General features: G+C 43.7%; 1 protein-coding gene across 1 annotated transcript in view; it reads left to right on the forward strand.

Annotated features, from left to right (window-relative positions):
- The window catches only part of LOC124719082 (ubiquitin carboxyl-terminal hydrolase 29-like), a 433,479-nt gene that overhangs the window by 364,476 nt on the left and 46,212 nt on the right, over positions 1-22,791 (forward strand). The window contains exons 8-10 of the mRNA XM_047244762.1: positions 3,349-3,540; positions 14,456-14,629; positions 16,593-16,638. Coding sequence (XP_047100718.1) covers positions 3,349-3,540; positions 14,456-14,629; positions 16,593-16,638 — 412 coding nt within the window. The remainder of the gene's footprint in view (positions 1-3,348; positions 3,541-14,455; positions 14,630-16,592; positions 16,639-22,791) is intronic.

A 22,791-nucleotide genomic window follows, 5' to 3' on the forward strand; every position in this document is an offset into this window, starting at 1 on the left:
TTCAACAAGATGAACGTCAACATCCAGGGAGGTGGCTTGGGTTTTGGAGAAGGACCAGGTGAAATTCAGATTCTAAAAGGAGTTGAGGTTATGGAGGAAATTAAGGAGTGTTTCTTCACCATGAGTCCAGACCACAAAGATGTCATCTATAAACCTATACCAGGCCAGGGGAAGCAGCTGTTGGGTCTTCAGGAAAGCCTCCTCCATGCGGCCCATGAAGAGGTTGGCATAGGACGGAGCCATCCTGGTTCCCATGGCCGTTCCCCTGATTTGTTTGTAGGTCTGGCCTTCAAAAGTGAAGTAATTATGGGTGAGGATGAAGTTGGTAAGTGTGATAAGGAACGAGGTTTTTGGGAGATCTTCAGGTGGGCGTTGGGAGAGGTAGTGCTCAAGGGCAGAGAGACCATGGGTATGTGGGATGTTTGTGTAAAGGGATGTAGCATCTATGGTGACAAGAAAGGTTTCAGGTGGGAGAGGAGTGGAAATGGATTTGAGGCGTTCTAGGAAGTGGTTTGTATCTTTGATGTAGGATAAGCCACAATGTCTCTATCATAGTAAGCCTCCAATCCTTCTAATGGCTTATCGCTACCACGTACTATAGCAACAGTTAACCAACCATTACCAGTAACTACTTCAGTAGTAGTACATGAAAAATTAATTTTGGCTCCAACAAATGTAATTGGGCCTGACAGTAGCTCTTCTTGTTCTACATTATTTGGAGTAGATGAAAACGTATCAACAGTCTTGTAAACAGGCATTCTTGATCTTCTTCTATATGTTCTCCTCGTGTACGGCATGGCTGTGTGCTGCGTGCGGCTGCCTCGAGTGAAATGAGCGTGCAGCTGCCTGTACAGAGGAAGTGCCTACTGATAAGAGCCGCCAAACTGGGCGCGGCAGGAAGTAGCGCGCTCAGAAACCGCAATGGCGGCGCCGGAAGCAGACTTTTCCAGCGGATCGCCCTTAGTTAAAACTATAGGGCGATCCACTGAGCTCTAGCGGCGGCCGAGCGAAACTCGTTCAAGGTCACCCGCCAATATGGCGGCGCACACAGCCATGTGATAGGTTGGAGGTGTTGGTCTACCAGAGCTGAGATACATTATGTTGGGGCTTTGAAGCCTGCCACAATGGGACGGCCATGATGGTTCTCTTTGTGGATTTTGGGTAATAGGTAGAAGGTAGGGGTACGTGGCTCAGGTGGAGTGAGTAAGTCTATGGAAGCCGTTGTGAGGCCTTGTGAGGGACCTTGGATTTTTAGGATTTTTTGCAGCTCAGCCTGGATGGAGGGAATGGGATCCTGGGTAACAGCTTTGTAGGTTGAGGTGTCAGAGAGTTGACGCAGTCCTTCTGCCACATACTCCACACGGTCAAGTACGACAGTTGTGGAGCCTTTATCCGCCGGGAGGATGACAATAGAGCCTGCACTGCACAGCCTTTTACATCAGTATGACAACAACTAAACTGGCTGAGCACATGAACGGACACAGACGAACTGTCCGCCTAGGAGATGTCCAATAACCAGTAGCGGAGCATGCCCTCCAGCATAATTCTAGGGACCTAGGAACCTGCTACACCGTATGTGCCATTTGGCTTCTCCCACCCAACACCAGTCCCTCTGAACTGCGGAGATGGGAACTTGCACTCCAACACATCCTTTCATCCCGCCATCCCCCTGGACTGAACCTACGTTAAACCACCTCACTCCCATTTACTCTTCAGTCTTCTCCTCTTTCCCTTTCCTCTTTAGCCATTCACGCATCTTCTCATCCTACATAGTTGTGTTTATCTTTATAGTATATACCTCTTTACTTCTGTATGCATCCTCTTTGGTTTGAAGCTGGCACAGTACTTACAGTAGAACACCTTTGGCTTCCCTCTGACAACCATGCCTCCATCCTTGCTACCCTCCCTGTTTTCCTTTCCCTGTTGCTTCATAACCTTGGTTGTGAGTAACTGAATCTACTTTTCCTTCTTCCCTTTCTTTCCCCTCTCTCCTCCCTGATGAAGGAACATTTGTTCCGAAAGCTAGGAACGTAAATTTTCGGTTCTGTTTTTTGAGTATCTATCGGCTGTACTGAGCTGAGGTAAGTACTGGCCAGCCCCTCTCTCTCTTTGTTAGTATTTGTTTCACATCTTTATATGAGTTTTTCCATTAATCATTTGGTTATATTAATGTACAGAACTGCCTCTAATGGGCATCAAACCCACATGAACTACACGAAAAGCCTCTCCACAGCTCAAAAGTAAGACTGTGGTGCAGTATCTCCAAGATAGGGATTGTTGGACCTTACCATTTTAAAGAGCTGTTAACCACAGTTACTCTGCCATCAGTGTGTTACATCAAAATGTGTAACAACTTTCTTCATCCAGAACTTGAAAGGCGTTGAGTGAACATGAGAGAAAAGTGGTTCCAACAGAATAGTGCTACAACTCATACGGCAAGAGCATCTGTATAAAGTAGTTCAGCAGATGTTCCCAGGACATTTCATTTCATTATTTGGTGAAGTGCATTGGTCCCCACACTCACCGATCTATCGATCTGTGACTTCTCTTTTTGGGCCTACTTGAAATCACGAGTGTACGTGACCGGGTGCTGCACAATTGATGACCTCAAGATTTCATTAGACAGGAAATTGAAGCTGGGTTGAAAGAAATGTTGGCCAGAGCCATGCATAACTTTCGGGAGAGGATCTAAATTTGTTTCCAGCAAGGACGTAATCTGAGTGACATTATTTTCTGAACGTAATTAAGGTATCTAGATTTCAAAAATGCATAAAAGTACTATTACTGAATGAAACATTTTTTAAATAAAACAAGGTTTCAGTTATTCACTTGCGAAAACGTGTTTCCTCTGCTCCACACTCTTTAGAAGGCATGTATGTGGTACTGAATCAAGAGCTTTAAAAATATCCAGAAGCACCGAATCACCAGTTTCCTCTCCATGTGGCTGAGGATATTATTTGTTAAGATTGAGAGTCAAGTTTTGTATGATCGGTGTTTCTAGAACGTGTGCTGATTTTTAGTGAGGAGTTTATTTTGTACCTGGTAGGTCATTTGTGGAAGTTGAGTGGTGGTTCAATACATATTGCAGTTACCTCTGTCAGAAGCAGCTAGTGCATGAGTTTTCTTCTCTGTGAAACTGTGTAATTCAGGATAGGTGTGTGTGTGTGTGTGTGTGTGTGTCAGAGAGAGAGAGAGAGAGAGAGAGAGAGAGAGAGAGAGACCCTCCAAACATAGTTACACTGTAAGAAGCCAAAGCAATGGTCAAATTGCAACATTGGCTTAAGCCACAAATAAACCTATTTATTTAATTAAAGCAAAATGACTTTATGCATTTTTATTTGTTTGCAGTTGTCTGAATTATGATGTAAAAATCAGCTCTTTCCTGATTTTAATGCTCGATATCTCTGTTGGGACATCAAAAATACGGTCCATTATCGAAGCGTTAGATGCGTATGCTTCCACCAAAACGATCAAGAGGACTTGCTCTCATTGTGGAGAAGATAAATCACTTGTGAAGACAGCATTTAAATCAGTTCCAAGGTAACTAACAGATTCTAGTTTTTTTACTTTTAAGATATTCTTGAAGTTTAATTAAAAGAATAAGAAATTATGTCTGTTGCACATTTCATGTCATATTGAGTACTATATTTACTAACTGATACTTCTATTCTTATAGTTGTCGAATGAATGAGTGAATGAATCAGTTGTGATCTAAAGAACACTAGTTTGCCATACATTCTCTGCAATGATTGCCAAACTACTCACAAATATCTGGATTTTGTGTCTAAATGTTCAGTTTCCAGGAGACAATGTAATGACTACCAAAGTTACATTTGTAAAGAGACGTGAGAACTTAAACAGTTTTCAGGAAGGCACCTAATCCTTGTATCTATATTTTGTCTGGAACCTTGACGAGGGTTGTAGACTGACGTGTTAATGTAGTTTACTTGTATTCCATCCTGAATAAGTTGATATATGGACTTCAAGAGATGAATTATTGGATTGGTGCATAAGTTTGTAACATTTTTCTGTAAGTTTATTAAACACAACAGATACACATAACAGACACTTTAGTCATCAATAATATATTCTCTGTCACTATTTACAACAGTCTGCCAATTCTGAGGTAACTATTTCATTCTGCAACTCTAGAAAGCTCGTGGTTTGAGGTGAAGAACTCATCGAGCCATGTTTGGAGCACATTATCATACGGATAGAAAGTTCATTGAAGGGCGTTTGAGAAGAGTGTGGAAAAGATGGAAATCTTAGGGCACAAAGTCAGATGAATAAGGTGGGTGCAGAATGGCTTCCCAACCTAACTCCCCTTAGTATTTTTTGTCAGACTAGCAAAATGCGGGTAGGCATTATCGTGGAGTCGTCTTGTTGACAGTAAAGGTTAGCAGTGATGCTTAAACCTCAGGGAAGCAGTTCGTAGTACACTACACCGTCGCTGTTCCATCAGATTCAAAACATTATTTCGTGGATGCATGCAGGTTTTTGTAGGGGGTTGCTGCCTTGTTTCGACTCAATCATCCCTTTCTTTTCCTTATGTTAGCATAAAAATTGGAACGGTGACCAGTAATGATGTTGTTGTTGTTGTTGTTGTTGTTGTGGTCTTCAGTCCTGAGACTGGTTTGATGCAGCTCTCCATGCTACTCTATCCTGTGCAAGCTGCTTCATCTCTCAATACCTACTGCAACCTACATCCTTCTGAATCTGCTTAGTGTATTCATCTCTTGGTCTCCCTCTACGATTTTTACCCTCCACACTGCCCTCCAATACTAAATTGGTGATCCGTTGATGCCTCAGAACATGTCCTACCAACCGATCCCTTCTTCTAGTCAAGTTGTGCCACAAACTCTTCTCCCCAATCCTATTCTATACCACCTCATTAGTTATGTGATCTACCCATCTAATCTTCAGCATTCTTCTGTAGCACCACATTTCGAAAGCTTCTATTCTCGTCTTGTATAAACTGTTTATCGTCCATGTTTCACTTCCATACATGGCTACACTCCATACAAATGCTTTCAGAAATGACTTCCTGACACTTAAATCTATACTCAATGTTAACAAATTTCTCTTCTTCAGAAACACTTTCCTTGCCATTGCCAGTCTACATTTTATGTCCTCTCTACTTCAACCATCGTGAGTTATTTTGCTCTCCAAATAGCAAAACTCATTTACTACTTTAAGCGTCTCATTTCCTAATCTAATTCCCGCAACATCACCCGATTTTATTCGACTACGTTCCATTATCCTCATTTTGCTTTTGTTGATGTTCATCTTATATCCGCCTCTCAAGACACTGTCCATTCCATTCAGCTGCTCTTGCATGTCCTTTGCTGTCTCTGATAGAATTACAATGTCATCAGTGAGCCTCAAAGTTATTATTTCTTCATGGATTTTAATACCTGCTCCAAATTTTTCTTTTGTTTCCTTTACTGCTTGCTCAATATACAGATTGAATAACATCAGGGAAAGGCCACAACCCTGTTTCACTCCCTTCCCAATCGCTGCTTCCCTTTCATGCCCCTCGACTCTTATAACTGCCATCTGGTTTCTGTACAAATTGTAAATAGCCTTTCGCTCCCTGTATTTTACACCTGTCACCTTTAGAATTTGAAAGAGAGTATTCCAGTCAACATTGTGACCAGTAATGATACACTATAGAAATGGTCCGTGTTGTTCAAGACCCAATTGATGATGAGCAACTGGAGATGCAAATATGGCCAACCACAGATTTTTTTGTGATTTTGGCTTAGAGCATGTGGTACGGTACACCCGATTTTTGAACCTTCCTCATTGCGTGTAATTGTTACGCAATGATGGAAAGATCAAAGTTCATTGGTTTTGCCAATTCTCGAGTACAGTGACTTGGATCATTATCGACTGATGCGTTTAAATCATCTTGATCAGATCCCTGAAGGTCTTCCTGAACTAATGTCAAAATGATCCTCCTTAAAATGAGAAAACAATTTTCTTGTTGTGCTCTGTCCATTGGCATTATCCCCATACATGGCGCATATGCTTCTGGCTGCCTCCACTGCTGTCCCCCCTCTATTGCACTCAAACAGAAGAATATATCGAAAATTTTCCGATTTCTCCTCTTGGCACTCCATTTTCTAGCATCCACAGTTCCTCTCGCTATCTCCACATGACAAAATGGTTATATATAAACTCAAATAGCAACAGTGAACTACAAATAAAACATGACAGTCGGTAAATAAACCTGTAGCAACTGGATTACTAGCAAGCAAAACAAAAACACTACAAACTTGTGCACCAACAAAACATTATGATTTTGACGTATATGCGCAATACATCCTACGTTCCCGTAACCCTCCTGTCCTCAACCTTCGTTAGTCACTGTCCTCACCCATCCAGCCCCCTCCCTGTTCCCATTCCAGCACTACACAGCCGTCATTTCACCGCCGCACCCAGTCTTTTAATTTCTTTTTTTTTCTCTCCTTTTCGCTACTTACCCCCTCCCTCCTCCGCACCTTCTCTCCTGCTCTCTGTCTAAACTGCAACACTTGACTGTCCGCCACTCCCTCCATACTATCCCTCCCTCTCCCCGCCCCAGCCTCCTCTTTACCCCCACCAAGTCACCACTCCCATTATGCACTGGTGGTGCTGTTCGCAGTAAGGTCTCAGCTCTCTGAGACTGCAGATTTGTGTGCAAGTTGTGTTTGTGTGTGTGTGTGGGGGGGGGGGGAGGGGGGGGGGGAGGGGGGGAGGGGGGGGGAGGGGTGGGGGGAGGGGGGGGGTGTCTACTGCTGACAAAGGCCTTAATGGCCAAAAGCTTAAATTGTGTGAATCTTTTTATTGTGCCTGTCGCGACTCAGCATTTCTGCTATATGGTGAGTACCGACTTTCCTTCTCTGGTATTGTGACGTGTATGTGTTAAGTCAGAAACATATGTGCCATGTCTGAGGAGGTATTGAATAGAATAGGGGAGAAGAGGAGTTTGTGGCACAACTTGACTAGAAGAAGGGACCGGTTGGTAGGACATGTTCTGAGGCATCAGGGGATCACAAATTTAGCATTGGAGGGCAGTGTGGAGGGTAAAAATCGTAGAAGGAGACCAAGAGATGAATACACTGAGCACTTTCAGAAGGATGTAGGTTGCAGTAGGTACTGGGAGATGAAGAAGCTTGCACAGGATAGAGTAGCATGGAGAGCTGCATCAAACCAGTCTCAGGACTGAAGACCACAGCAACAACAACAACATGGGGATAATGCCACTGCATAGAGCACGGCAAGAAAATGGCTTTCTCATTTTAAGGAGGATCGTTTTGACATTATTTCAGGAAGACCTTCAGGGATCTGATGAAGCTGATTTAAACGCATCAGTCGATAATGATCCAAGTCAATGTACTCGAGAATTGGCAGAAGCGATGGACTGTGATCTTTCCATCATTGCATGACATTTACACGCAATGAGGAAGGTTCAAAAATTGAGTGTACCGTACCACATGCTCTATGCCAAAATCACAAAAAAATCTGTGGTTGGCCACAAGTGCATCTCCGGTTGCTCATCCTCAGTTGTTTCGTGAACAACACAGACCATTTCTATAGTGTATCATTACTGGTCACAGTTCCAATCTTTATGCTAACACAAAGAAAAGAGGGGAATGGTCGAGTCGAAACAAAGCAGCAACTCCCCTACAAAAACCTGAATGCATCAACGAAAGATAATGTTTTGAATCTGACGGAACAGCGATGGTGTAATGTACTGTGAACTGCTCCCCCGAGGTGTAAGTGTTGTGTTGGCAGAAGAGCCGACACCGTGTTACGAATGGAGGCCGAAATGCACGTGTTTTAGCTCACACAGGCTGGCGTGAAGAGGGAAGAACTATACTGACGTGAGGTCTGGAACATGACAATGAATGAGAATTCAGAAAGTGGACGTAATTAGTTTGACACTTAACTTTAATCCATTAATGATGAACGTCGCTCTTGACGGTACATGATTCACAATATTATCTGTTCAGAATACATTCTTGAAGTAACTGAATATGGCGCCTTGCTAGGTCGTAGCAAATGACATAGCTGAAGGCTATGCTAAACTGTCGTTTCTGCAAATGAGAGCATATGTAGACAGTGAACCATCGCTAGCAAAGTTGGCTGTACAACCGGGGCGAGTGCTAGGGAGTCTCTCTAGACTAGACCTGCCGTGTGGCGGCACTCAGTCTGCAGTCACTGATAGTGACGACATGCAGGTCCGACGTATACTAACGGACCGCGGCCGATTTAAAGGCGACCACCTAGCAAGTGTGGTGTCTAGCAGTGACACCACAGTGAGCATCACTGCTAACCTTTACTGTCAACAACTGAGGCCATTCTGCACCACTGTATTCATCTGAATTTGTGATTTCCAACTTTTCCACACTCTTCTCAAACACCCTTCAAAGAATTTCCTGTCCATATGAAAATGTGCTCCAAACATGGCTCGAGAAGCTCTTCATCTCAAAACCATGAGCTTTCTAGAGTTGCAGAATCAAAAAGTTACCCCAGGATTGACAGACCATTGTAAATAGTGAAGGAGATTATATTATTGATGACTAAAGTCTCTGTTGTGTTTAATAAACTTACCGAAAAACACTACAAACTTATGTACCAATCCAATAATTCATCTTTGAAGTGCATACGTGAAGTTCTTCAGGAATGAATATGAATAAACTACATTAACATGTCAGTCTCCAACTCTTCTCAAATGTGATTACTAGGTTCCAGACAAAAGGAAACACTGTCTTAATGAACTTGTTGTGCAGGCCTCAGTGGCCTAAGGAATGTTGAGCAACTACTGTGTCACCCATTGCATTGCAGCGTTGTGTGGGTACAGTACGGAGGAACACATGGTCGGCGCACTTCTCTAGTGGCCATTTTGTGAACTTTTTAGATCGTGAAAATGCTACTTCGCATTTGAGTAACTTCTCAGTTGGCATCACGAGGCTGAGTGCACCTCATTCCCGTCCTCTCACTGATGAAAAATCCTCAGCAGAACTGTGAATCGAACCTGGGTCCACCTGTGGTGATTATCTACACTGACTATTAGGTTATGGAGTCAGTCTCTTAATGGTCATATGAAACAGATAAAGATATGCATTTCATCCATGAATACATCAGATGTGAAATACCAAATACAATACAAATACTGAGTGCCAGGTATAAAGAAAAACTGCAGTATGCTTGTGGGGAGCTGAAAATTCTAGTCATAATGAATCTGAAGAATTACTATCCAATCTTCCAGTGAGCTGTCAAACAATGCTACATTGCAAATAAAATTGGGAAGCTACTATTAAGTGAATACCATACAAGGGATTCTCATACAAGGTTATTATAAACTATTGAAGCCGTTTCACAGCTGTGCTGTTGCTGTGTTATTTGACCCACACATAAAAATCACACGAGGTTACGTCAGCATAGTGTGGAGGCCATAACATGAATTGCTGGTCATCAACCACACCATGACCCAGCCATCAGTTTCTCAATTTGCTGTTTAAGAATTCACAACATCATGATGGAAGTGGGGTGGGCACCATCCTGGTGATAGACGAAGTCAACACTGTCAGTCTCCAGTTGTGGCATAAGCCAATTTTCCAGTGTGTCCAGATACATGTATCCTGTAACAATCTTTGCGTAGAAGAAAAAGAGACCGTAAAAAAGAATCTCGAATCTCGAACATGCCGTTGGAAGTCAATTTCTTCCCAAACTCGCTCTAGCATTACAAGTGTAACTTGTTCAGTGGCAGTATAAATTCTTGCTCCAAGTTCAGGTAGAGCAGCCAGCACAGGAGGTACAAACACGATATCCTTGATCCATAAAAAAAAAAAAAAAATCAAGTGGTGTCAGTCTGGGAAATGTGGGGGCCATGCAGTTGGCATATCATGGCCAATCAGTTGACCTGGAAAGCGGTCACTGAGAAAACCCTGGATGTCAGACAGGCAGTGGGATGGTGCACCATATTGCATGAAGTAAACATTTCGTTTTTGGTCATCCTCATCACTCTGTGGTGTCAAAAATTGTTGTAACGTATCCAAGCACACTATCCCGTTGATGGTTCTCTCTCAGAAAAAAAGGGACTGTTCACTTTGTTCTTGGTCAATGCACAAAAAATGTTCAGTTTAGGGCTTTCATGAACATGTTGCAATGTTTGGTGTGGACTTTCAGTGCCCCAAATTCTACAGCTATGTGTGTAAACCTTACAACTTAAGTGAAAAGTCAACTAGTCAGAAAAGATGATTTTATCCAAGAAATGTTCATTCTCATGTAATCGATTTAACATATCTGCACAGAAGTTCTTGCAGGCAGTTTTATCACTGTCTTTTATTACTTGTACGATCATCAGCCTGTACAGTTTCAAATGCAAATGGTTTTTCAACACACGCCAAACAGTCATACGTGGTATGCAAATTACACTGAACTGTTGTCGCCGACTTTGATTTTTCAAACCGAGACACAACTAGCACGCTCGGGTCCAGTGAAGGCAGCCATCTTAAATGCAACTGCTGCTGGTGACCTTTACAGTGCGATTCGGCACTAGTGAGTTATGCAAGATAAAACTTGATGTGTTTCCCTACAAATTGATACTACAGTCACCTATGTAGGTACTTTGAATTAATTTATATGCATTTTCAAAGTTGTGAAGGCCTTTTTGTATAAAGCTAATACAGGATTTTCCCATTAATCAGACGGTTTCTGTTTTCGAAATTCTTGCCAACAAAATAGCGGAAAATCTCTTGCCTGCCACATGTAAATGAACAACTGTCAGACTACTTAACCATATTTAATAAATAATATATGAATGTGATAACGTCTTCAGTTATTTACATTAAAAATGTTGGACTGTTGTCCAGTCTATCTTTTTCTTTACGATTATTCAATACACTAGCGTACATTACATTTTGTGTCTTTTTGGATCAACATAACACTCTGTGTTGTACATACAAGAATATATCCCTATGTAAGTCTGTTTACTATAAGTTCATTTTGACAAGGTCATTAATAAAACAAATAAAACAGATAGAATCAAACAGTGGAAAATACAGGATGAAATAACAACAATATTATGAAAAGGATAGATTGCTACTCACTATATAGAGGACATAGTCGCAAACAGCCACAATAAAAAGACTGCTATACATATATGAGCTTTCAGTCAAAGAGGGTTCTTCTAAAGTAGAAAACACACACACACACACCTTCACATAAGCGCAAGTCACACACACGACCACATCTCTAGCCCCTGAGACCGTACTGTGTACAGCAACTGTGCCTGAAGAGAGAAGCAACCTGTAGGTAATTGGGAGGCTGAGGCATGGAGGTGGAAGAATAACAGGGTAGGAGTTGGGGCCAGTAAAGTGCTGCTTGTGAGATAATACAGGGACGAGATGGGGAGAGGGTAGGCAGCTAGGTGCAGTCAGAAGGTTAGGCAGAGGCTGGGAGAGAGCAGGGAGAGCTGGAAAGGAGAGAAATAGGGAAGCGGAAAAAGGAGACTGTGGGTGTATTCTTGGAATAGGAGGCTGTGTGGTGCTGGAGTGTCTAACAACCATACCACAACAAAGGTCAAAATTAATGATTGTGGTGTTGCTCACACTGCTAAATACTGCATTTTTGGGCAACAACGAAGTTATTATGTGGCAGGTGTCATTAGAGCACAGTTAATAAAGTCATTTCATGTAATAATGAATAAACTAGGCACTCATCTTTTCGTGTTTCCCACGCTGGTCTCGTTGTAAAATTATGGCTCAATCATCGAAAATCTAGGTGGTGGTGATTCCAAGCTCAGATGCAAAGAGGCCTAGGTTTTATTCTGCTATATTCAAAAGTTTTGTAGATGCGCTTCACAAACCATTCTTGAAGATTAAACCTTTCAAAGTTAGCACAATGGAAATGTAAAAAAATAATCAGCACTCCGAATTTAAGTTACACTTTTTTTTTATTGCTTTTTTTGCAATGGCACGTAACACACAAAACATCACTTCACAATACAAAACATACTTGAAAACATCTTCCTCACAGTCACTGTTAAAGTTCACATTTTATAAGCTGACTACAATATGCGTCTTTCCAACATGACGTCCAAGACTTGACTTTTTCAAGGTACGACTCTAGCATCTAACTAATAATCGCTTACGCGCCCAAAAATCAGAGTTACAAGTATGTCAAAGATCATAGTGACAAAAGAAAGAATACACATAAGAATAATATCATTGCAATATAAACATACCGATGTATCGCAAATGAAATCAAATCTGAATGTTGTCTCAGAAATATGTTAACTACTTCTACAGAAACACAGTAGAATATTGCTGGTATCGAGAGGTTGAGTTGAGGTGCCATAATGGTTGCGTAATTCGAGTACCATTACAAGTGGGAACAGGGAAGGGAATAGGTGGGCAAAGGACAGGGACTAATAGAGAATGAGGCCAGGGGGTTATGGAAGTGTAGGATATACTGCAGGGAGACTTCCCACCTACACAGTTGAGAAAAGCTGACGTTGGCAGAAAGGAACTAGACAGCACAGGCTGTGAAGCTGTCATTGAAGAATGTTATATTGGGCAGCATAACTGAGTGCTCCAGTTGTCTGTCGGCCTGTGTGTCGGTGGCCAATCGTGCAGACAGACAGCTTAGCAGCTGTCGTGCTCAAGTAGAATGCAGTACAGTGGCTGCAGCTTAGTTTGTAAAACGCGTGACTGCTTTCACAAGTTGTCATGCCTTTGATGGGATAGGTGATGCTTGTGACCAGACTGGATCAGGTGGTGGTGGGAGGATATGTGGGACAGGTTTCGCATCTAGGTCTGTTGCAGGGATACGAAACATAAGGCAAGCGGTTGGGAGCAGGGGTGGAGTAGGGACGGTCAAGGATATTGCATAGGTTCACTGGGCAGTGGTATACTCCCTACCAATGCTCCACTAAATCCAGAGCTGAAACAATTCCACAGCACCGTTGTTAACCTGTCCACCAAAATCCTCCAACTGCAGAAGTTTCACTCCTATCCAAATGCCTCACCTTCATCCCTACACCCAAATTTTAACTACATTCTACTTCTAGATCTGCATCATCATGGTACACCATAAATCACACTTAAGTGCCTGGCAGAAGGTTCATTGAACCACCTTCGTGATAAATCTTGTATTATTCCAATCTCAAACAGCAGCTCTGATTTCTTTTATTTTGATGAACTTTTCTCCCTATGTGAGTCAGCATTAATGAAATATTTTTCTATTTGGAGGAGAAAGTTGGTGATTGAAATTTCATGAGAGGATTCCACCGTATCAAAAAGTGCCTTTGTTTTAATGATGTCCACCCCAAATCCTACAGCATGTCCGTGACACTCTCTCCCCTATTTCATGATAATACAAAACATGCCACTATTCTTTGACCCTTCTTAATTTACTCTGTTAATCCTATCTGGTAAGAATCCCACACAGTGCAGCAGTGCTCCAAAAGAGGACGGACAAGCGTAGTGCCTACAGTCTCACTAGCGGTTCTGTTGCATCCTCTAAGTGTTCTGCCAATAAAATGCAGTCTTTGGCTTGTCTCCACCACAACATTATCTGTGTGTTCTTTCCAATTTATTTTGTTTGTAATTGTATTTTCTAGGTATTTACTTGAATTTAAAGCCTTTACATCTGACTAATGTATTGTGGAGCTGAAGTGTCATGGATTCCTTTTAGTACTCATGTGGACGACCTCATACTTTTCATTATTTAGGTTCTGTTGCCAGTTTTCACAAAATTTTTTCTTAATTGTTTTGCAATTTGTTTTGATCTTCTGATCACTTTACTAGAACCAAAACGCTGCGCCCGTGAAACTGACAACATGTGCACATAACAGCATGCCTTTTCCTGCACAATGGGTTATTGCTGCCTCAGTTCTAAAATAAAATGATGATTTAATGTCATCACCTTTCCTCATCTACAAGAGCATGGGTGTGACCTATAATTTCCCCTTAAATGATGTGTCACACCTCCAATGCAATTGAACGGTCATTAAACTTACAGTATCTGTGAAACAAAGGTCAAGGTTAGACGGAATTACGTGTTTAAATCCACGATAATTCTCATTCATTGCTCCACTCTACGATTTCATAGGCAACTTGCAAATGGTCGCCAAATGAGGTTACGCAGTAGTAGGACACTGAATTCTGTCAGTAAAATGTCAGTTCAAATCCCTGTCCATCGTCCAGATTTAGGTTCTCCAAAGTTTCCTTAAACTTCACAAGGCAAGTGTCAGGATGGTACCTTTAAAAAGGACACCATGGATTTCCTTTCCTATCTTGCCCAACTTTGAGCTCGTGCACCATTTCTAATGAACTCGGTGCTAATGGGACGATGAATCCTAATTTTCCTTCCTGCTTTCTTACATAAGGTCTGTATCTAGTGCTTGAGCTTGCTTGTATCTGCACACGATTAATATCTAATGTTTCTTCCTATCATATTTTAGGTACTTAATAATAAATTTGAAGAGGTATTCTGTGAAGGACGGAGAGGTGATACGTGATGAAACTCCAGTCAGACATACCAGCACACTCTCTCTGGGAAAATATTCAGTTCCTAACAGCATGATTTCTAAGAGTGCAGTTCCTAACAGTGAGACTAATTGCTCGAAGGCTAGGAGGTAAGTATCACCAGGCTTTTAGACTGTCATTTAATATGTAACAAACTGTTCAGTTAGACCTGCAGGAAGGAAATTTTATATTAACCTACAGAGATTAAGAATCCTTTATAGTTTTTTTGTCTAGCCATTGATGTGTTGTTGCAGTAGCTTTACAGACTTTTAAAAAATGATGGTGCAACATTTTTTGTGACTTTGTGAGTACTGGCTGCTTGGCAAATCTTTCCGGAAAGGTACGTAGAGGCTGCTATGGATTTGGTACAGATAGGTGGTGCAGCTTGTTCAGTTTGACACAGAGCTAGCAATGAAGAGAGCCAAAGAGAGATTTTGAAATGGAGGTGATGTTAACACAGAAGAAATAGAAACATAAAGGATTACTGACAATATTATTCTGTCAAGGGGTGGAAGATTAGTTGAACAGAATGCATAGTGTTATGAAAAAGGATAGTGTTATGAAAAGAGATTACATAAAGGTGAAACTAGGATAATAGACTGTAGTCTAATTAAGTTAGGTGACAGTGGGACAGTTAGATTAAGAAATGCAATGCTGAAATGTAGAAGATGAGTTTTGCTATTTGCGCAAGAAAATGACTGAGAGTTGCCATAGTGCAGAGGGCACAAAATTACCAGAGTAGTGACAGCAAGAAAAGTTTCTCTGAAAAAGAGAGATGTATTAACAAGGAACATAAATTTTAATGTCAAGAATGCTTTCCTTAAGGTGTTTTTATGGAGTATAGCCTGATATGGAAGTGAAACTTGGACACTAAACTGTTGGGATCAGAAGAGAATTGAAGTTACACATGTGGTGTTACAGCAGAATGCTAACAGTTAGACATGTAGAAGAGCACTGAATTGAATTGGTGATGAAAGAGGTCCATGGTGCGTTTTTACCAAAAGCAAGGATGGGTCAGTGGGCCACATTCTGAGGCATGGCAGCAAAGTTAATTTGTATGACATGATTGTATGAATGCATCATGTCGGTTCCTTCTGATGTGTCCAAAAGAACAGGCGTCATGCAAAGCCCATGGCTGTGATACATGTTATGTAAATTTACATAATATGTGTCACAGCTGCGGATTTTGTGTGGTGTCTGTTTTTTTGAGTATGTCCGAAAGAATAGTCACCACACGTTCATATAATTGATTTGTCTCAATGGGCAGTGAATCCACAATCTTGAGTGTGGACGCATAATATCATTTGATCTCCAACAGGAATCCAAAGTAGTGAGCATGGAGGACACGGAGAGGGATTGCGGATAGGTGGCACTAACTGGGAATATGGGTCAGCCGGGGAGCATGCCGAGATAGTCTGTGCATTTGTGATAAACACTGTGTCCGAATGGTGCAGTGGTTAATGTAACCGACTAGCAAGCAGGAGATTTTCACTCATCACCGCCGATTCTGCAGAAAGCCCCGATGCGGCTTATGTCATCAGTTCCTTCCCTTTCCATTCTTTTCTGCTTAAATGATGTGTCCCACCTTCAGTGTACATAATAAGTTAATTTGGTAATTCAGGGAAGTATGGGGGTATTAAAATTGTAGAGGGAAACAAAAAACAAAAACTTGAATGCAGTAAGCAGGCCCAAATATACATGTGTTGCAGTAGTAATGCATGGATGAAGCAACTTCCACAGGATAGACTAGCATTAAGAACTGCACTAAATAGCCTTCAAAGTATAGTCTGCTATACGCAGCAGTGTATAGTGTTTTCAATTGCCCCTATAGCACTCATCTATCTTATTCATCCTATTGTAATGTATGTCACCTTGATTAATGAGTCAATCTATTGCTCAGAATGTTCTGTACAAAAAGAGTGGACAAGCTTTTCTCATACTATTGTTTGTATTCTACCAAAAATGTTCTGTTAAGATATTAGATGTTATTTTTTATGTTTGTTTATGATACTAGGAACAAAAGTAAATGCAGTATAATGATGACACTGAATTGCTGAATAATTCATGTTGCAGAAGTGAAGCAGTTGCCAGTCCTCCAAAACTTAACATCGGTAGAAAGGTGAGGAATATTTAAAAATATCACTTTTAGTTCAGTTAATCGTATGTTAATTTGAAGAAGGGAGTTGAAACCTCCTGGCAGATTAAAACTTCGTGCCGGATCGAGACTTGAACTCGAGATGTTTTGCCTTTTGCGGGCAAGTGCTCTACTGACTGAGCTACCCAAGAATGAAACACCCCTAGCCTGTGGCAAAGCCATGTCTCTGCAGTATTCTTTCTTCCAGGTATGCTGGTCTTGCAAGTTTCACAGGAGAGATTCTGTGAGGTTTGGAAGGTAGAAGACTAGGTGCTGGTCGAAGTAAAGCTGTAAGGACGGCTCGTGAGTCGTGCTTGGGTAGCTCAGTCGATAGAGCACTTGCACGTAAAAGACAAAGGTCCCGTGTTTGAGTCTCGGTCTGGCAGACAGTTTTAATCTGCCAGCGAGTTTTACCATCAGTGCACACTTCAGTGTAGAGTGAAAGTTTCATTCAAGAAAGGAGTTGATAAAACAACTTGTGTCACCAAATTGTGGTCTCCCCCTCAATCATATCCCTCACCATCTTTATTTCTTTGTTTCACCATCTCCTTCCATATCTTCCATTCTCCTCTGCCTCACCTCTCCATTTCATCCATAACACCTTCTCTTCTCCAGCTCCTCTGCCCTTCCATCTTCTCTGCCAGTCCTCTTCCCCTACCCCTCCTCTTCCCCTGGCCCTCCACTTCCTCTGCTCCTCCACTTCCTCTGCTCCTCCACTTCCTCTGCTCCTCCACTTCCTCTGCTCCTCCACTTCCTCTGCTCCTCCACTTCCTCTGCTCCTCCACTTCCTCTGCTCCTCCACTTCCTCTGCTCCTCCACTTCCTCTGCTCCTCCACTTCCTCTGCTCCTCCACTTCCTCTGCTCCTCCACTTCCTCTGCCCCTCCACTTCCTCTGCCCCTCCACTTCCTCTGCCCCTCCACTTCCTCTGCCCCTCCACTTCCTCTGCCCCTCCACTTCCTCTGCCCCTCCACTTCCTCTGCCCCTCCACTTCCTCTGCCCCTCCACTTCCTCTGCCCCTCCACTTCCTCTGCCCCTCCACTTCCTCTGCCCCTCCACTTCCTCTGCCCCTCCACTTCCTCTGCCCCTCCACTTCCTCTGCCCCTCCACTTCCTCTGCCCCTCCACTTCCTCTGCCCCTCCACTTCCTCTGCCCCTCCACTTCCTCTGCCCCTCCGCCCCTCCACTTCCTCTGCCCCTCCACTTCCTCTGCCCCTCCACATCCTCTGCCCCTCCACTTCCTCTGCCCCTCCACTTCCTCTGCCCCTCCACTTCCCCTGCCCCTCCACTTCCCCTGCCCCTCCACTTCCCCTGCCCCTCCACTTCCCCTGCCCCTCCACTTCCTCTGCCCCTCCACATCCTCTGCCCCTCCACATCCTCTGCCCCTCCACATCCTCTGCCCCTCCACATCCTCTGCCCCTCCACATCCTCTGCCCCTCCACTTCCTCTGCCCCTCCACTTCCTCTGCCCCTCCACTTCCCCTGCCCCTCCACTTCCCCTGCCCCTCCACTTCCCCTGCCCCTCCACTTCCCCTGCCCCTCCACTTCCCCTGCCCCTCCACTTCCCCTGCCCCTCCACTTCCCCTGCCCCTCCACTTCCCCTGCCCCTCCTCTTTCCCTGGCCCTCCTCTTTCCCTGGCCCTCCACTTCCCCTGGCCCTCCACTTCCCCTGCCCCTCCACTTCCCCTGCCCCTCCACTTCCCCTGCCCCTCCTCTTTCCCTGGCCCTCCACTTCCTCTGCCCCTCCTCTTTCCCTGGCCCTCCACTTCCCCTGGCCCTCCACTTCCCCTGCCCCTCCACTTCCTCTGCCCCTCCACTTCCCCTGCCCCTCCTCTTCCCCTGCTCCTCCTCTTCCTCTGCCCCTCCTCTTCCTCTGCCCCTCCTCTTCCCCTGCCCCTCCACTTCCCCTGGCCCTCCACTTCCCCTGGCCCTCCACTTCCCTTGCCCCCCACTTCCTCTGCCCCTCCACTTCCTCTGGCTCTCCTCTTCCCCTGGTCCTCCACTTCCCCTGCCTCTCCACTTCCCCTGCCCCTCCTCTTCCCCTGCCTCTCCACTTCCCCTGCCCCTCCTCTTCCCCTGCCCCTCCACTTCCCCTGCCCCTCTTCCCCTGCCCCACCTATCCCCCTCCCACTTCCCCTGCCCCTCCTCTTCCCTCTTCCCCTCCACTTCCCTCTGCCCCTCCACTTCCCTCTGCCGCTGCACCTTCTTGCCTCCTCCACCAACCTGCCCAGTTTACCTCCCACCCCATCCATCTTCTCCCACCAGTGTCACATCCCCACACACCATCCACCCTTGGCCACCATTCTTCCCCAGAACCAACTCCTCCCTGCCCCCCATCCATCACTACCTACCACCTCTCCCCACACACCAACCCCCCTCGAACCACCAAACACTCCCTGCTCACCACCTCTCCCCACACACCAACCCCTCCCCATTCACCAACCCACCCGCCCACCTCCCCTCCATCCATAAACGCTATCTGTGATGATCTCCTCTCCCTCTACATTCTCTCCCCACCACGCCCCCTCCCCCGAGCTCCACCTCCCGTCCCCTCCCCTTCCTGACATTTTCACTCCTCTCCACTTCCCCTCCCTGCCATCGTCCCTCCCTGCCCGCCACCTCTCACAACTTCTCTCCACCAACCTCTCCACCCTATCCTCTTCCCCTCCCCATAGACATCGCCTCCCCACCCATGTCCCCTCCCAGACCACCACCCCTCTCGGCCCACCACACCTCCCCTCCTTTCGAACCACATTTACGACCACTGCCCAGTGTGATATTAAATTCCACCTAGTGGCATTTCAGGTACAAAAAGTGTATGAGTGGATCAAAGAAGAATGGGAATCATTCCAGTAACAAATGGGACAATTCAGTGCCATACGTGAGTTTGTCCTAAAGCAGATTATTATAGTGCTGTGCCTGGAAGCTAACATCTGGGAGATGGGAAAGCTGGTTGGATATTTGTGTACCACTGTGTGAGCATCTACAAACAGTAGTTCGAGAATGGTGAAGCCACGAGTAGGCAACACAGTGTCAGACATCCACACCTCATCACAGAATGCCGAGTTGGAAGACCCACCTATCCTGTAGAGCAGGGTAGGCAGTGATCTATGGCTTATCTGGCAACAGAGTACAGAGCTGATGCTGGCACGATTGTTTCGGATTGCACCATTCAGCACACATTATTGAGAGTGGGGTCTTTCTGCAGATGATCCCTCTGTTTTCCCAAGTTGACCCTGTGACATCACCATTTATGACTGCAGTTGGCAAGGGATCATCAAGGTTGGATGGTGGATCAGTGGAAAGGTATCACTCAGTCAGATCAACTGCATTTCTTGTTACACAAGACTAGTGATTGCATCCCGATACACTGCCATCCGAGGTGAGCGAACAGCTACTCGGAACCTGCTCTGCACCTCTGGCATGGGCCAATGCTAGCAGTATTATGCTGTGCGAGACGTTAGTCTCAGTTTCTGTGGGAACTGTGGTAATAATTGAAGACACCGTGACATCATCGACTATGTGAATATTATTGCAGACTACCTGTGTCATTTACACTTGATGTCTTACTCGATGATGAGGCTTCTTCAAGCATGATAACTGCCTGTGTCACAAGGCCAGAATAATGCTACAGTGGTTTGAGAAAAATGATAGTGAACTGATGTTGATGTATCAGGTACAAAACAGAATACAAGGTATGATCAATAAGTAATAGGAATTTTTTTAATTTTGCGTGCTTTATGCATCTGAATTTCAAACATTTTTTTTTCCTTTCTTTGTACACATCTTCATGATGTACGTCTGCATTTTCAGCTGTTTTGAATATTTAGTTTATTGTTGACAGTTGAGAAGATTACATGTGTTTTCAAGTGCTCAGCCAGTTTTTTGTTTTCAAAAAATGGATCAAAGAATTTGCATTAAATTTTGCTCGAAAAATGGAATACAGTACAGCATCGCATCTGAAATGTTGACTGTAGCTTTTTGTGAATCTATAATGAATAACACAAGCATTTATGAGTGGTATAAACATTTCAAAGAGGGCTGAGAAGTCGTTGAAGATGGCTATCGCCCAAAAAACCCTAGCACATCAATTACTGATGATAATTCTGCAAAAACCATGAATCACCATCGTGGAGGTTGCTGATAATGTTGGCATATCCTTTGGCTCATACTAAGCAATGTTTTGGATGTTTTGGGCATGAAATGTATAACAGCAAAACTTGTTCCAAAATTGTTGAATTTCAAACTAAAAGGACATCATGTGGACATTGTTCAGAAATTGCTGAATAAAGTCAACAGTGATCCAGAACTTCTAGAGAATGTTACAACAGGTGACGAAACATGGGATATCATAACTGAGGCACAATTGTCCCAATAGAAACTGCCCGAAGAGCCAAGACTGAAAAAGTTTCAAATTTTAAATCACATGTGAAAGTTCTACTCACTGTTTTCTTCATTTAATAAGGGATGGCTTGTCATGAGTTCCTGCCTAATGGTTGTATGTCAATAAGAAATACTTCCCAGAGGTTAATCGCCGTTTGCATGGAGCAGTCTGAAGAAAATTACCAGAACTGCAGCAAAACCACTCATTGAAATTGCATCATGATAATGCTCCTGCTCACACCTCAATAATTGTTCACGATTTTTTGGCTAAATACAAAACCGTTATATTTCCTCAGCCACCAGTATTCACTAGACATGGCCCCCTGTGACTTCCTTCTATTCCCGAGCCTGAAGAGAATGGTGAAACAATGTCATTTTGCCAAGATTGGTGAGATAAAAACCGAATAACTGAAGGAGCTGAACACCATTATGAAAAATGAGTTCCAGAGATGCTTCCAAGATTGGAAAAAGCACTGGCACAACTGTATTATAGCTGAGGGGGGGATTACGTTGAAAGGAACAAAGTTGATGTTGATGAATAAATAAGGAGTCTTTATGAAAAACAAAAATTGCCATTATTTTTCAGTCAAACCTCATATATCTGGGACAGTTTTGGGTGCCAGCACTGTGGTGACAGATTTATGGCCTGTAATTTACGGGAATTCCCTGACCTATGCATAGGCATCTGGTGTCATGTACCGCCTGAAACCTAATGAGGACTTCTCAAATCTGTGCATAATTGCTGCTTGTGTTTCAAAGATGGATCAACAAGATATTAAGCTGTTGGCCATATTGTTTTTACGTATCAGTATACATTGGCTGTTGTGCATTGTCTAGCACTAATTGAATGCACATTACATTGGTGGCTCAATGTAGATGTGCTAGGATTTCAATATCTAGTCAGTATTAGGGCTTTTAACTGTCACTGTACTGTGGTTCAGAGCCCACATTAATTGGTTGGGTAAGTAAATTCAGAGGAAGACAACTGTATACGGGCTCCAACAGGACCATGCCTAGTAACACATTGTGGTATTCAAAACAGTCTCTGTGATGATGGCTGCCTTTCTTTATTGGAGTGAACTGCACTGGGATGACAAAAGTTTTGGAATACCAATATGCACATGGCAGTAGTATTGCATATACGGGATATAAAAGAACACTGCATCGGAGGAGCTGTCATTTGTACTCAGGTGACTCATGTGAAAAGGTTTCTGACATGGTTATGTCCACAGCTCATGGTATAGTGGCTAGTGTTGCTACCTCTAGATCACGGAGTCCCGGGTTCAATTTTCAGCTGGGTCGGGGATTTTTTCCACCCGGGGACAAGGTTTTTGTGTTGTCCTCATCATCTCATCATTATTCGGGAAATGGCGAGATTGGAACTGTCAAGATTGGGAACTTGTACAGGCACTGATGACCTCAATGTCGAGCGCCCCACAAACCGACATCATCATCTGATATGATTATGGCTGCGATATGAGAATTAACAGACTTTGAACACGGAATGGTAGTTTGAGCTAGACACATGGGCCATTCCATTTGAGAAACTGATAGGGAAGTCAATATTCTACAATCCACAGTGTCAAGAGTGTGTGGAGAATACTAAATTTCATGCATAACCTCTCACGAGGGGACAACGCAGTGGCCTACGGCCTCCACTTAACGACTGAGAGCAGCAGAGTTTGTGTAGTGTTTTCAGAGAAGCAACACTGCTTGAAATAACCACAGAAATTAATGTTGGATGTAATACTAACGTATC

The sequence above is a fragment of the Schistocerca piceifrons genome, chromosome 10 (assembly GCF_021461385.2).
Source record: "Schistocerca piceifrons isolate TAMUIC-IGC-003096 chromosome 10, iqSchPice1.1, whole genome shotgun sequence".
NCBI classification, from domain to species: Eukaryota; Metazoa; Arthropoda; class Insecta; order Orthoptera; family Acrididae; genus Schistocerca; species Schistocerca piceifrons.